Here is a 14,154-nt window from a genome sequence, read left to right on the forward strand (position 1 = left end):
CTATAAAGTCGCATCTGATTGGGGGCTAACTTCACGGAGGTCGTTAGTAGAGGCGTACGAAATTTTCGATTCTTAGATTATTCGTGATTCAGCCGTGGAAGATTCGTGAACGATTCACAAACATCCAAATTCCAATTATTGAATTATACCAGGTAAACCGGAACTAAAACACAGTCAGCACGGTCTTTGGGACGCAATGAGGAAGGGACTGAGAGTAAATATCATGGTCAACTCATGTCGCTAGATAAAAAAACAATAATACCTGAGCCGCTACAAACAATGCCGAGTTGCTAGTTGCTACAAAAATACGGCCACATTAAAGCTATGGTAGCTACAGGGGCGCTGCCAGGGATTTTGGGCCCCATGAAAAGATATCACTTTGGGCCCCGCCACCAGTGCCGGGACACACACACATTTAGATTATCAACTACGTAATTTCCTGCATTCTGGTGAATCTTTACACACTAATTTTTGCATTTTCTGCATTAATTTAAGATGAAAATATATTCATGTAAACATACTGCGTATAGAGCAATAATGAAAAGACTGATATCATCTACAAGAAATGTACTGAAGCCCATCTTTTACAATCGAAATATATTTTTATTAGAAATATTCTCAAAGCAAATACCATAATGAATGACTTAGAATAAATGTTTTGTTTTAATTTACCAGTAACCACTGATATTTTATGTGTGGTGTGGCAGTGTTCAAATTAGTTCCTCACCTCCTTCAGTTGGGCGTAAAGATGAGGCTGGCTCATAAAGGGGGTCAGGAGACAGGGCTGCTGAGCCAGACGCAGCAAGAGGAGTTGTGCCTGTTACAACAAGCAAGAGCAGAGACAACTGTTTTAGTATGAAGAGTTTGCTATGGGTAAGATTAAATAAAGCCTGTATGTAAGACACGTTAGCCACGCATCGACAGTGGTCATAATCAATAGAAACCTAGCCCTTCGAAGGGCTAACGTTACGTGAGCGAGTGACAGTAACGTTGTATTTATCAGCGCTGAAAGTCTACTGCTTAAAGATGGCGGCTGTTTACTAACGCTGCCCAGACGTGGCGGAGTCTCTAATTTCGCATCTAGTCCTAAATGCATGGGATATCTATGAGACTCATCGGACACTACCTGCTACCACGGTAGCGTCATGCGGGCATAGTTTTTAGCAACGTCAGCGTAGGTTGTAGCGGCTGTCGGCTGCAGTAAGGTTTTTTTTTTTTTTTTAATTGCTTCTTCCTCTACGCACGTGACGTCAGTGCGTTGTCCCGCATTAAAAGTAGTCCGGGCAAAACGTGATGCTTAGAGCTGGCAAAAGTAAACGATTCCTCGAGGTGAATAAAATTACTCGGATCAGTTTTTAAACTCGAGTTACTCGAGTTGCTCGAGTATTCGTTTCAGCTCTAGAATCGCTAGGTGCCCAAAGATTCCCACCTCTACAGGGTACCCACGGGTTATTAAAAGTATTAAAAAAGCATTGAATTTAGTTTTCCATGATTAAAGGTATTAAAAGTATTAAATTGGCTGTTGTAAGTCTGGAATTTTTTCACCGTGGTCTTAATTTTCAAGAACATCTCAGTGCATCCTAAATTATATCCGCGACGAAGGTTTTTTTTTTTTCTTTTTCTTTTTTTTAAAATCCATAACGAAGATGACGCATAGAATTTTTACGATGCACTGCACTACAAATCGAAATGCAACTCGTGCGTGCCAAACCACCACAAACGGCAAAACGGAGAATCCACCCACCTCTGCATCGGGAATGCGTCCGTTTGTCGGTGGAACGAAAACCCTGCAGGCAGAAATATTGTGGATTCTGAACACCGAAACAGACCACCATTCCTATACTTCAAATGAGTCCATTGGTGATCTGTTTCGGATATTACTTCATTTTTGGTCGGCATCGGCTGTCACAATGTTGGTCATATTGCGTTTTGTTCCAGAGGGAGCGTTCCCGATGTCATAACTGTCTTTCGTAACGAATTTTCAGTTGGCAGAAAAAAAACGCACATTTTCTTAATGTTTAAATAGTCTATATATTTTTATTATCATTATAAATACATTTACACAATGTAATAACGCTGGAAAAGTTTGTTAAACATAATGTTGGTCAAATCGTGTTTTTTTTCCCGGAGGGAGCATTCCCGACTTCGTAACTGCAGCCAATTTAAGCTCATCAAGACTTTAAAATAGAGGTAATATCGGGCCTAAAAAATCCAGCCCGACCCGAACTGGTCCGCTGGTATTAAAGCCCGACCCGCGTATTGTGTGATAACATTTGTGACGATGTCTGCATAAAAGCCTGTCTTTTGTAACGAAGCCTCAGTTGGCAGAAAAAAAAAACGCACATTTTCTTAATGTTTAAATAGACTACATATTTTTATGATCATTATAAATTTATTTACACAACGAAATAACGCTGGAAAAGTTTGTTAAATATAATTAAACAGATGCGGTTTTGCGGACTCGCAGAGGGGAAGATTAAAAAGGGTGTATAGGCACGCTCTGGCTCTGCAATGACCATACAGCGCCTTCTTTTTTTTAATCATAATTATTTATTTTATAACAAGTATTCCTTAGTTTATCATTCATACATCGTTAATATATCGTTATTTCAAAAAGTTAGCGAGAAAGAACCCTGGCCCGGCCCGACGTAATAATTGACATTTTAATTTTGGTCATGTTTTCAGTTTGATTTAGCTGCTTCCAGCTTGCTATGTTTATAATTGCGATGTTTGTTTACCGCTTTTCCTCTTACTGCGAAGAGGGAGAAAGTTACTGTACATCGGCCGCCGCTATGGTATTTAAGTCATCAGCCATCTGCTGTGACCCGGGAATTTAACGCCTGCTTTCACGCACACTGCTTTCCATGTCAGTTGACAGGGAAATTGTTTTCACACACAACTGCTGCACGATTAAGTCCTGCGGTATTCCCATTGTTTTGGAGTATGTGATAGGGGCTCAAGTTACATCCAGATACTTTAGGTTGCAGTTTATGGGTCATGCGAAGGCAGTGGATCTGCTTAAACATTTCGGTTTGCCTTTAGAATGGATGTGAATTTCGCCCTTTTAACTCAAGAGTCAGCCATGTTCACTGGGGTCTTGGCAGGTGCACGAGCGGCTAGCCAGTTACGGAAGATGGCTGGTCTGAGTCCTGTCCTCCTCCTCTTTTTGTCCATAATTATTGTGTGCGTGTGTGCGTTTAAAAAATTCTGACAGACTTTATAATGTTACTTTAAATGTGTTTTAATTGTATCTTCAATATATGTGCATTGTTTTGTCAAACACACTTAGAAATTGAGGTTCAATTTGATGTTCAGTGCTTTATTTTATTTAATATGATTCAATATGATCTAAATAATGGGTACAAGAAAAGTATTAATTTTCGGTTGAAATGGCATTAAAAAAGGTCTTAAAAGTCTTGAATTTAGATTGATCAATTCTGGGGGGGACCCTGCTCTAGTCTCTAGAAGCCCAATCCAGTCAAAATGAATTGAATGTCTAGCGCTGTCAATGGCAGCCAGTGAGCTAACGTAGACACTTAGACACTAATGTTTCTATTGTAATTCTGTTGTTTTCTTTTTATTATTTGAATAGTGACAAATTTTTTAAATAATATATCGATTCTTGGCAGGAGCATATTGATAACTTATTGGACTACAAAGTATTGCAGTATTGTCTCACCCCTAACTAAGACTAATAAGTATTTCGTCCCAACGACTAAGACAAAAATAAAAAGGGCTGCCAAAAACATCACTGTTTGTAATGCAACTTTTTTGATTTGATACAGTGGCATCCAAGAGGAGGACTTGATCTTGTCTCTGGAGCAGACGGAAGGTATAAAGCCGGTGAAGAAGGAGCAGCAGGATGATGAAAAGGTTATTGTGAAGAGCTGCGTACTGGAGCAGTCGCCAAGTCTGCTGAGAACGAAGGAGAAAGAGGATGAGAAGGCCCCAGAGCAAGACGTGATTCAGCTGTTTACAGAAACGCTTGAGCCCAAGCCAGTGAGAAGTCTGTATGATCAGCTGAAGGAAGAACCCGAGGCCTTGACTCTTCTTGCCCCGGCAGCTGGAGACACCATCATCTCCCTGGACTTCAGCTGTCCCGGTTCGTGGCTTCATCATACACACTTGAAATTCTTTTCGACTGTGTATTTCCGGAATGTTTCAACTGTGTAACGCCGCTCTACCGCAGATTCCGACATCAGACTGCTGAAAGATGTGCCTCTGTATAACGACGTGATGCTTCCCGCCGCCGGTGAAAAGCTGACGCTGCCTCTTTCCCCACTTCCGCCCAGCGAGCCCCTCGGTGTTGACGACGCCGGGGTGAATGAAAAAAGTGACGGCTGCATACCCACGTCCGCATTGACAATCGGCCGCAGAGCAGCGGAGGTAAAGCTAACTAAAGCTGTTTTTTCCAGGATTTGGCTATACAGTGAGTCCAAATTCACTAAGATGGAAATTTATTTTCATCCATAGGTTCCTCCTCCTCCTGATTTTTGCTTAACTATGGACCCAGACATCTCTGACTTTAAACTAGACTTGGTGGAGAAGCTTTTTGCCATTGATACGCAACCTAAGACTCCCTTTACCACACAGGTACTGATGCCAGCGTGATTCATGATTGACTCGTAAATGAGTGTTGTGTGATGTGACGATGTACATCAACTAAAACGGGTGTCAAATGTACGGGAGCGGCACGCCTGGGGTCCAATCTGGCCCCCTGGCAGGGTTGTTCTGCCGGAAAGGCATGTTGTAGCTCAGTCATACAATACAAAATCACTTTTATTTTGACATCGGCGCTGTAGATGTGTGATTAGTGGAGGTAGGAATGTTTGGCAACCTAACGATTCGATTCAAATTCAGAGGCTATGATTCGATTATGAATCGATTATTGATGGCACCCCACCATCAATAATCGAGGGTGGCAGTTCATTCGCTGCCATCCCTCCCACTTCAAACGGATTGAACGTCTATGGCCGTTAGTGACAGCCAATGCCAGGCAATGAAGTAATTTTTTGGCCATTTAAGGTGATTTACCTGTTGATGTTCAGTTACTTCCTTTTGATTTTGGGGTATTTTATGGGTCACTTCCGGTTTATTTTGAGTTACAGAACAGGATTTGACCTGGGAATCACCCAAATGAATAGGCAGTGACTCAAACTCAACAGAAAATGACCTGTAAATGCCCTAAAATGACCAATGAAAAGGAAGCAGCTTATAAATGCCCTAAAATCAACAGGAAATGATCCAAATGTACAGGAAGTGACCCAAATATGCCCCAAAACCAACAGGAAGTAACAAGATTAACAAGAAATAATCTGGAAATGCCCAAAAATCAACAGGAAGTCACCTGTAAGGACCCTTAAATTACAAGCAAGTGACCCAAAATTAACTCTTTGGTTGCCATTGACAACGATAGACGTTCAAGTCACTTAAACTGGAAGGACTGGCTGTGACAATGGACATTAGCGCCGTCAATGGCGGCCAATGAGCTAAATACAGTAAGTGCCCTGTAACTGTTTAAAAAAAATCAAAAAACATTTCGTGCACGATATATGCGTATATAAGATGGCCCATATGATGATAGTTTCCCACCTTCACACCATTTCGCACAGCACTACTTTAAATAGAGTGAACACACATTGACATGATGGGATGTTCTTCTCATCAAAAGGCAATGGACGACTTGGATTTGGAGATGTTGGCACCCTACATTCCCATGGATGATGACTTTCAGCTGCGCAGCGTGAGCCCCGATCAGCCGCTGCCTTGCGCCCCTGTCAAATCTCCGGAGAGTCAGCCTGTCCAATTCAGCTCGGCGGATGGCGGCGCCGCCTCCCCGGCGACACCCGAGCTGGTCGCCATTTCCCCCTCTTCCCCAGTTCTCATCAAGAGGTAAAGTTGCGCTGCAGTGCTTTGCTCTTCCCCCACAATTTTTAATCATGTCACGTTTGCGCTGCAGGACACCACAATTGGACAAGGAGGTGTCCCTCCGCACCCTAGCAGCTCAGAATGCGCAGCGCAAGAGAAAACTGGATGATATACGGGAGATCGTCGGCCAGGTAAAGCCTGAAGTCTTCACGTTGCAAGCAAAGTCAATTTCACAGATGACGAATGAAGTGACGTTGATGTATTTCCAGGAAACGTCGGCTAAGGAAAGTGGGAAACAAGGGAAAAAACTGAAAGCCGAACTGGGCTCAACCCAAACAGTGCTCCTGCTGCCTTCAGGTGAATTCCAGACCTTTTTTTGGCAGCCCTTTTCATTTTTGTCTTAGTCTTTTGGCTGAAAATACTTATTATAATGCCTTAGTCATCGTCGTTGTTTACATCAACGATAACGAAAATATTTCTTGTTTGTGACGATGACGAGCTGACTTGGGAGACTAAAACCTAACGCGACGAATGCCAGTTTTCGAAAATGCAACATAGTTCAGGGTTTCCCCTAGGATTTTTGGAAGCTGCGGTGGTGGGTTGGTGGCAAAATTGCGTCACATCTTTTTTTTTTTTTTACCCAAGAAGAACCATAACAAAGATCTATTTGATATATTTCATTAGCCAGGCTAATGTCGTAGCTCTCAGCTACGGTACATGTACGTAAAATGCGTAGCTGATTACAGCTGCATTACCCTACGTAATAATACGACTTTTTTTCCCCGTAGCAATAGTACTACTTACATCTCGTAGTCCTTAATGTACTACATTAACACAACAATACTAGTCCTTCTGTTAATGGACCAATGGCGTAGGTTTGCATAGGGACGTTAGGAACATAACACTAGGAACTTTTCAGGATGCTCAAATTGTCCCCACCAACTTTTAGGCAACCTTATTTGCATTATATAATGAGTTCAGTTATGGAGGTCATTTAGATTGTCTTCACATATTTTGGAAGGATGTAATTGACCCTACCATTATTAAGTGAATTACTTTCATTATGTTCAGACTTTCAATGACACCATTTTTCCCCCTCAAACGCACATTTGATTGGCTGATGACCAGTTAAATTCCCTTGTTTTTAGTGTAAATCTACTACAAATAAGTGAAATTATCTGCCAGTGCTTCAAGTAAATTTTACTCAGATTTCTTAAAATAAAAAAACAGCTATCTGAAAATAATCTTAACACTCTTATTTTAAGCAAAAAGTGAGCATATTTAATCATTAGCGCGGCGGCACTCTGACCCACCGCTCGGCGCAGATTCATTCAAACTTGCCTTTCCATCCAAGACTGCTGTCCACCGCTCACTTTCGCCGAAAAGTCCGATCCAAAATACAGTAATGCCCCGGATGTATGTATTGGCTTAGCCACTTTATTGTGGCAAAAAAAGGAATAACAAAATAACGGCGGGCTTCTGCGACATGCGACCACTATCTCCTCCTCGCTTCCCTCTACGTCACAGCTTCCCGTCCGATCGTCACTTTTTAAGGTGGCCCCGTATAGTTACAATGCACAATGAATAGGTTGCCACTGAACCCTTCATATTAGGCTGCCGTTAGTTTGAAACGGCCTTTTATTAAAAAAAATAAATAAATAAAACATCTCTTTTGCATGGCGTGGTTGCCTTTATTTTGTTGTGGCGGTGCGCCACAATATTTAATGTGTAGGGGTGATGGGTCTAAAACTCGTTCATTAACTTAGTTATTTACCCAAGGCAATCTGACAAAAGGCAGGGCATAAAGTGAGACAGAGTCAGAGAGTTGACATTTTTCAACCTGCAGGTTGGGAGAGCCAGGAGACATGTTCCGCGACCATTGTCTCTCATCCAAGTCTCTCCCCGAACTCTCCTGCGCTGCTAACTTTTATTGAGGGCTGTTGATGGGCAGAGTACAGTTACAACACTGTTGTCCAACGTGGCAGTATTCTAGTCAGTGATTGAACAGTCACACTTCCTGATTGAATTTCCTGAGCAGGCAAGATATCTTTGTTTTGAACACACATTTGCACTCAAAGTACTGCAGCTTGGTGGATAAGTACTGAGACGTTGTGTGATGAATCAACATATGTGTGTGTATCTATTTATCAGCAGGATGTGAACAATCACTGGTAAGCACATGATTATGGGCTAAAACTGTATTCTTCATAATAGCTTGGGAGTGCATGTATAATAGCTGTGGGAGAGCACACTGGCATAATATATTTGGCACCCAAAAACAAGCTTATCTTACAAGGGGAAACCCTGTAGTTTTTGTAATATGTTCACAATGTGTGACATTTTCTTATTGTATGTGTAACTAGCCTGTATAGTAACAGTGTTTGGTTGTGTCATTCATGTGATGTGCTGCGCACCAACCAAACCGAACTCACCAGTGTCCGCGCCAGGCTCCAGGCTTACTTGTTTTGAAACACACGAGTGATCATCACACACTTAATGTAACTCGATGTTAGCATTGCATTCGAGTTACAGCGATTATTTATGTCTATTATTTGTGGCTTCTTTTCGGAAATCAAAATTTGGTCACCCAAGAATGACGTAGAGCCAGCATGTGCAGTCATTTGTGCTTCTGCGAATGAGGGTCAGTTTGTTCAGCGCTCGTCGGCCTGCGAATTACAGCACATGCGTAATACTTGAACGTGTGTAATACTTGAACAGGCTCAATCGACAGAGGCAGTCTGAACTAGGGCTGTCCCAAACGAGGGACACACAGGAGTGTGTAGGGGGGTTGTCTGCTTGATTACTTGTTTGAATGGTATATTGCAGTGTTATTCAACCTTTTCCTTGTCACGGCACATTTTTACAATGGAAAAAATCTCGCGGCACACCACAAACCAAAAATGTTCCAAAATTACTTTCTATATTTAATTATAAAATAATTTCTCAATATTTATAAAATGTTACAAAATTACTTTCTATACTTAATTATAAAATAATTTCTCAGTATTTATACTTGCTCAGTGTGAAACTTGAGCATGTATGGATGAACACAAAGCCAATTTCCTGGCAGGAATCTTTGTCAACAGCTCTTTGGATCTCTCTGTTTTTATTTTTTATAGCAGTAAGGCTTGAAAAGCTCAGAATAATCAGACAGGGGGACTTTAACAATGTCTTTAACCGCATCAGGGCCAAGCATCTCGCTGACAATGGCTTTGCAGGCAAGTAGAATTTTCTTTTTTGGGTTTAGCAACAAGGTTTTGAGAGCTTTCTCATTTACCTTTGTAGTGTTTCTCAAAAAAGTTGCCTGTTTCTCTGTGTTTTCATGGAGGCCAACAAAATAGTCAAATCGACTTGTTTTGAAACGACAGCAAATGCAACTGCTCGTGTCACGTTCAAGAACTGCCCGGATTTCTAGCCATCAGCCACCTTGCTTTCCTCAACAATGCGTTGGAATAAAACACGGGGAGGATTGACGGTCTCACTTAAGGATGAAATGGAAAGGACACATTCGTGTATATTGACACTTGACGAATCCAGTCAAATGATGTACAGTAGACGTGCTGGTGTCCACATTGTCGCGGACAGCAAGGTGGCTGATGGCTAGAAATCTGAGCAGTTCTTGAACGCGACACGAGCAATACCTTGCTCATCTGCACACGACCACAACCTTCTACGGTTCTACCTACTCCATCTTTCCTACTGCAACTCCGCCCGACGTAAAAAAAAAAAAAAAAAAAAACGATATTGGATAACTTCTCGCGGCACACCTGACGATCTCTCACGGCACAGTAGTGTTCTGCGGTACACTGGTTGAAAAACACTGGTCTATTGTTTCACAAAGTCAAGTAGTCAGTTTGGTATCTGGGTCATCTGACGCCTTTGTGGTCTTTTACTACCATTGTTAAAGTCCAATTGAAACCAATTTTTACCAAATAACTTAAGTGTGTGCCCAAACACTGATGAGTGGTTTAAAGCTGCCCTGGCCACTATAAAACACACACACCTGGTAAGAATTGTCTTGATGAAAAGCATTGTCTGATGTGCATCATGGCTCAGTCAAAAGAGCTGTCTGAAGACCTGCGATCAAGGAATCGTTGATTTGTATAAAGCTGGAAAAGGATACAAAACCATCTCCAAAAGTCTTGATGTTTATCACTCGACAGTCAGAGAAGTCCACAAATGGAGAGAGTTTGGCACTGTTGCTTCTCTCCCAAGGAGTAGCTGTCCACCAAAGATGACGCCAAGAATTCAGTGCAGAATACTCAGAGAGGTAAAAAAAAGAACCCTACAGTGTCTGCTAAATAATTACAGAAATCACTGGCACAGTCCAGTCTCTCTGTGCACACATCAACTATATGTAAAACGATGGCCAAGAATGGTGTTCATGGGAGGACTCTGCGGAGGAAGCCACTGCTGTCTAAAAAAACATAGTTGCTCGTTTAATGTTTGCAAAAAGGCACTTGGACACTCCACAGAAGTTTTGGCAAAATATTTTGTGGACTGATGAAACCAAAATTGATTGTTTGGGTGTAACACACAACGTCATGTGTGGAGGAAAAATGGAACAGCTCACCAACATCAACACCTTGAAACATGATTTGGGGCTGTTTTGCTGCCTCAGGGCCTGGACAACTTGCAGTCATTAATGGAAGAATGGTTTCAAAAGTTTATAAGGATGTTTCACGGGAAAACCTGAGGCCGTCTGTCAGACAGTTGAAGCTAAAAAGCTGCAACAAGACAGTGGTCCAAAACACAGAAATAAATCAACTTCAGAATGGTTTCAGAAGAATATAATACACATTCTGGAGTGGCCAAGTCAAAGTCCAGACTTGAACCCCATTGAGATGCTGTGGCATGACCTAAAGACAGCGATTCATGCCGGACATCCCTGAAAACTGACTGAACTACAGCAGTTTTGTAGAGAAGAATGGGCCAAGATTAGTCCTGATCGATATGCCAGACTGATCTGCGGCTACAGGAAGTGTCTGGTTGAAGTTATTGCAGCCAAAGGAGGGGCCACAAAGTTATAAATGTGATGGTTAACTTATTTTTCCTTCGTCGGTCATTGTTTGAATACTATCCTCATTAAAATATAAAAGCCTATAAATGTTTGGGTGGTTTTCGTTGAAGCAGTTTTTTTCTTCTGTGTGATTTTGATCGGATCACATTGGATAGTGATTTTATGCAGAAATGTGAGAAGTTCCAAAAGCTTCAGATACTTTTTCATACCACTGTATATGTGTTTCCTTATTTTGTATCCCTGAACTTTAATTCTACGGCGTGTTGAGAACCATTAAACATCTTTGAAAGGAACTGGAATCTCATATAACATCAAAACGCACGTGTACAAGCACGCACATATGGATGTGCACACACGCACGCGGCGATGAAACGCCGTCGTTGAAATAAGTCCATGCTTTGGCCACTCTGGTGCGCATTTTTGTCTTTGTGCCGCTTTCCCCTCTTGCATACCGAGCGGCCGCCATTCTCAACTTCCCACACACATATTTTTTTAACCCTTCATTAACCGTCGACAGGATGGTGTGGTCGTAGATGCATTTCTGTCATCAATGACGACGACTAGTCGGGACAACTGTAGTCTGAACAGGCATCCAAAAAAACAAATAAGACATAAAAATCGGAATTGTGCATTAAGACCTGCGGTATGAACCTAGCTATGTTGTGAACATATGAAGTAGAAACTATGGCGCGTTTTCATCTCTTCAGACGAAAATTGGAATTCGTCTTATGTTTTAGTCTCCTGAGACATGTTTTTAGCCCTTTATCGTTTAATCGTCATGGAATAATTGTTCATCGACAAAATATTTTCGTTATCGTCATCACTGATGAAAACAACGATTCCGCGATGATGTCTCTTCACTTATTAACACGAGGCCTTGTCTGTTTTCGTCTTCAGATTTGGCGAGTTGCCTGTTAGGCAGCACGTCAGAGGCCACCAGGTCCCTGTTCAACCTGCCACAGCTCACCCGCTATGACTGCGAGGTCAACGCTCCCTTGCAGGGTCGCCAGTATCTGCTCCAAGGGGAGGAGCTTCTGCGCGCCTTGGACCACGTCAACTGAGTCCGCCCTCGGACTTGACTGGAAACTTAAACTCCTCATTTTCCCGTCCCCTCTACCCCAACAACCTCTTATTTATGTATCAGAATACGTCCGACTCGAGTCCGGCTGCCGTTTGCGCACATCACGCGAAGTCTGTAGCATTCCACTGTGACACACGGCAGCGGCACGACGAGCAATTCCGGCAGTTTATCCATTTCTCTCTTGTTTCCTTTACTCCCGAGCCTCTCAGCACACGGCGCCTCTCCGACGACCTTTTCCAGCAGGTCACCTGGCGCAACTGCCAGCAGTGTATTGTAAGCTTCAGTCGCACAATTTATATTTTCTTAAAAAAGAAAGAAAAAAACGATTACCAGCAATATATATTACTGTACGCCTTTTTAAACTAGTTTTAATGGGATTTGAAGTTTTATTTTGCGCTACCATACTTGTTGAAACGTGTTAACATCTGTAGTCTGCGGATATACAACCCCTAGCAAAAAAGTATAGAATCACCAGTCTCGGACAAGCACTCACTCAGACATTTTATCATGTAGAACCAACTCAGATATAAAAAAGCTTGAAAAAATTATTAATTAGTTCAAAAGTGCAACTCTATAGCATTCAGAAAGACAAAAAAAATTAATAATAAACATTGTCATGGTCATTAAATGTCACCAAACAAAAGTTCCAGCATCATCACCTTGTCCAATACAGATTCTTGACTCTTGACACCTTGTCTAATACAGATTCTTGACTCTTGACCAGGTAATGATGCAGGAACTTTTGTTTGGTGCTGTTCCAGTTAGATTTACAAAGATGACTGCCTGAAGAAAGCATCAAAATTCCCTCAATCCTTGATGATATGGAGATGCATGTCAGGCAAAGGCACTGGGGAGATGGCTGCGGTTAAATCTTCAATAAAAGCATTGAAATGTTAGCTTTCTTATCCCTTAAATTGAAAATATGTCATTTTCCAAGATGACAATGCATCATGCAACAGAGCTAAAACTGTTAAAGCATTCCTTGGAGAAAGACCCATCCAGATGTTTTGATTGTTTTTTCTTTGTTTCTCATGATTCCATTTTTTTCCCTCAGAATGGAGTAATTCCATACATATTTCCCCACACTTGCTCTATAAAAGTAACATTTACTGACCACCACAATGTTTTTTATTCATTTCTTTTAGTGTTTCTGAATGCTAAAGAGTTGCACTTTTGAACTAATTCATTATTTTTTCAAGCTTTTTATCTGAGTTTGTTCTACATGATAAAATGTCTGAGTGAGTGCTTGTGCGAGACTGGTGATTCCATAATTTTTGCTAGGGGTTGTATGTTTGGACCTTCACTGGTTTGAATGTCGGCTACTTTTAGTCACCGTCTTGTCTTTGAATACATTTAATTGTGTGGCAGTCCAGTACATGAGTCACTTTATTACTTTGCTGTATGTGTTATTGTATGTATTGTATACCAGCAAAAGTCACACGTTCAGCTTTTTCATTGTAAGTAACCAGGTTCGCTTTGCTTCAAAATGACTGGTTTTCCTCCAACCGTGACTCGGCTGGGTTTTAACATGCTTAACCCAAAGGTAAGGAGGATCAGAACTGTTTCACTTTTACTAATGTGAGATCATAGCTACATCGGTGCTTTTGTCCAACATAGCTCTGTTAAATGTAGTCTGTAACTGTCCAAGTAATCACTCGGTCATACCACGCTTCTTGTCGCTGTCTAACATTAAATGGTTGTCTTCTAATTACTGTTTGACGTGTCTTTTATTTCCGGATCTGTCAAATGCAGATGTAGGCACTTGGAAAAATATTTTTCAATTCTGTACTTTTCGCACTATAAGGTGCACCTGACTATAAGTCGCCACCCACCAAATTTGACATGAAAACGACATTTGTTCATAGATAAGCCGTTCTGGCCTATAAGCCGCAGCCGTCCTCACTGTATTATGGAATATTAACACCAAAAGATATTATCTAGTAAGACTTTATTTGACAGCGGCATTATACGACTGTCGTAAGACCACCGCAAAGCTTTGAACTAATTGGCCACACAGCTTTATTGCTTCAAGAAGCTTCATTTGGCCATCACTGCTCTCTTGGGAGAGATAGTCAACCTCTGCTGCCACCTGCTGTCAACACTGTTGTTGTCCAACATGCCTCCTTGCATGCATTGTAGAGCTACAGATGTAAATAACAATCAAAATTCATGTTTTGACAGTGGC

The 14,154-nt window shown here is 41.6% G+C and overlaps 1 protein-coding gene across 2 annotated transcripts in view; it reads left to right on the forward strand.

Moving 5' to 3' along the window:
* The window catches only part of hif1aa (hypoxia inducible factor 1 subunit alpha a), a 47,914-nt gene extending 34,237 nt beyond the window's left edge, over positions 1 to 13,677 (forward strand). The window contains exons 10-17 of one of the 2 annotated variants that reach the window (XM_057858853.1): positions 3,786 to 4,102; positions 4,190 to 4,386; positions 4,474 to 4,593; positions 5,672 to 5,892; positions 5,960 to 6,059; positions 6,138 to 6,225; positions 8,988 to 9,086; positions 11,786 to 13,677. In XM_057858853.1, the coding sequence (XP_057714836.1) occupies positions 3,786 to 4,102; positions 4,190 to 4,386; positions 4,474 to 4,593; positions 5,672 to 5,892; positions 5,960 to 6,059; positions 6,138 to 6,225; positions 8,988 to 9,086; positions 11,786 to 11,949 (1,306 nt within the window). In that variant the 3' untranslated portion in view covers positions 11,950 to 13,677. The remainder of the gene's footprint in view (positions 1 to 3,785; positions 4,103 to 4,189; positions 4,387 to 4,473; positions 4,594 to 5,671; positions 5,893 to 5,959; positions 6,060 to 6,137; positions 6,226 to 8,987; positions 9,087 to 11,785) is intronic. The other variant, XM_057858854.1, reaches the window with a different exon arrangement.
* The last annotated feature ends 477 nt before the right edge of the window (positions 13,678 to 14,154 follow it).

The sequence above is a fragment of the Corythoichthys intestinalis genome, chromosome 15, assembly GCF_030265065.1.
Source record: "Corythoichthys intestinalis isolate RoL2023-P3 chromosome 15, ASM3026506v1, whole genome shotgun sequence".
In the NCBI taxonomy this organism is placed as follows: Eukaryota; Metazoa; Chordata; class Actinopteri; order Syngnathiformes; family Syngnathidae; genus Corythoichthys; species Corythoichthys intestinalis.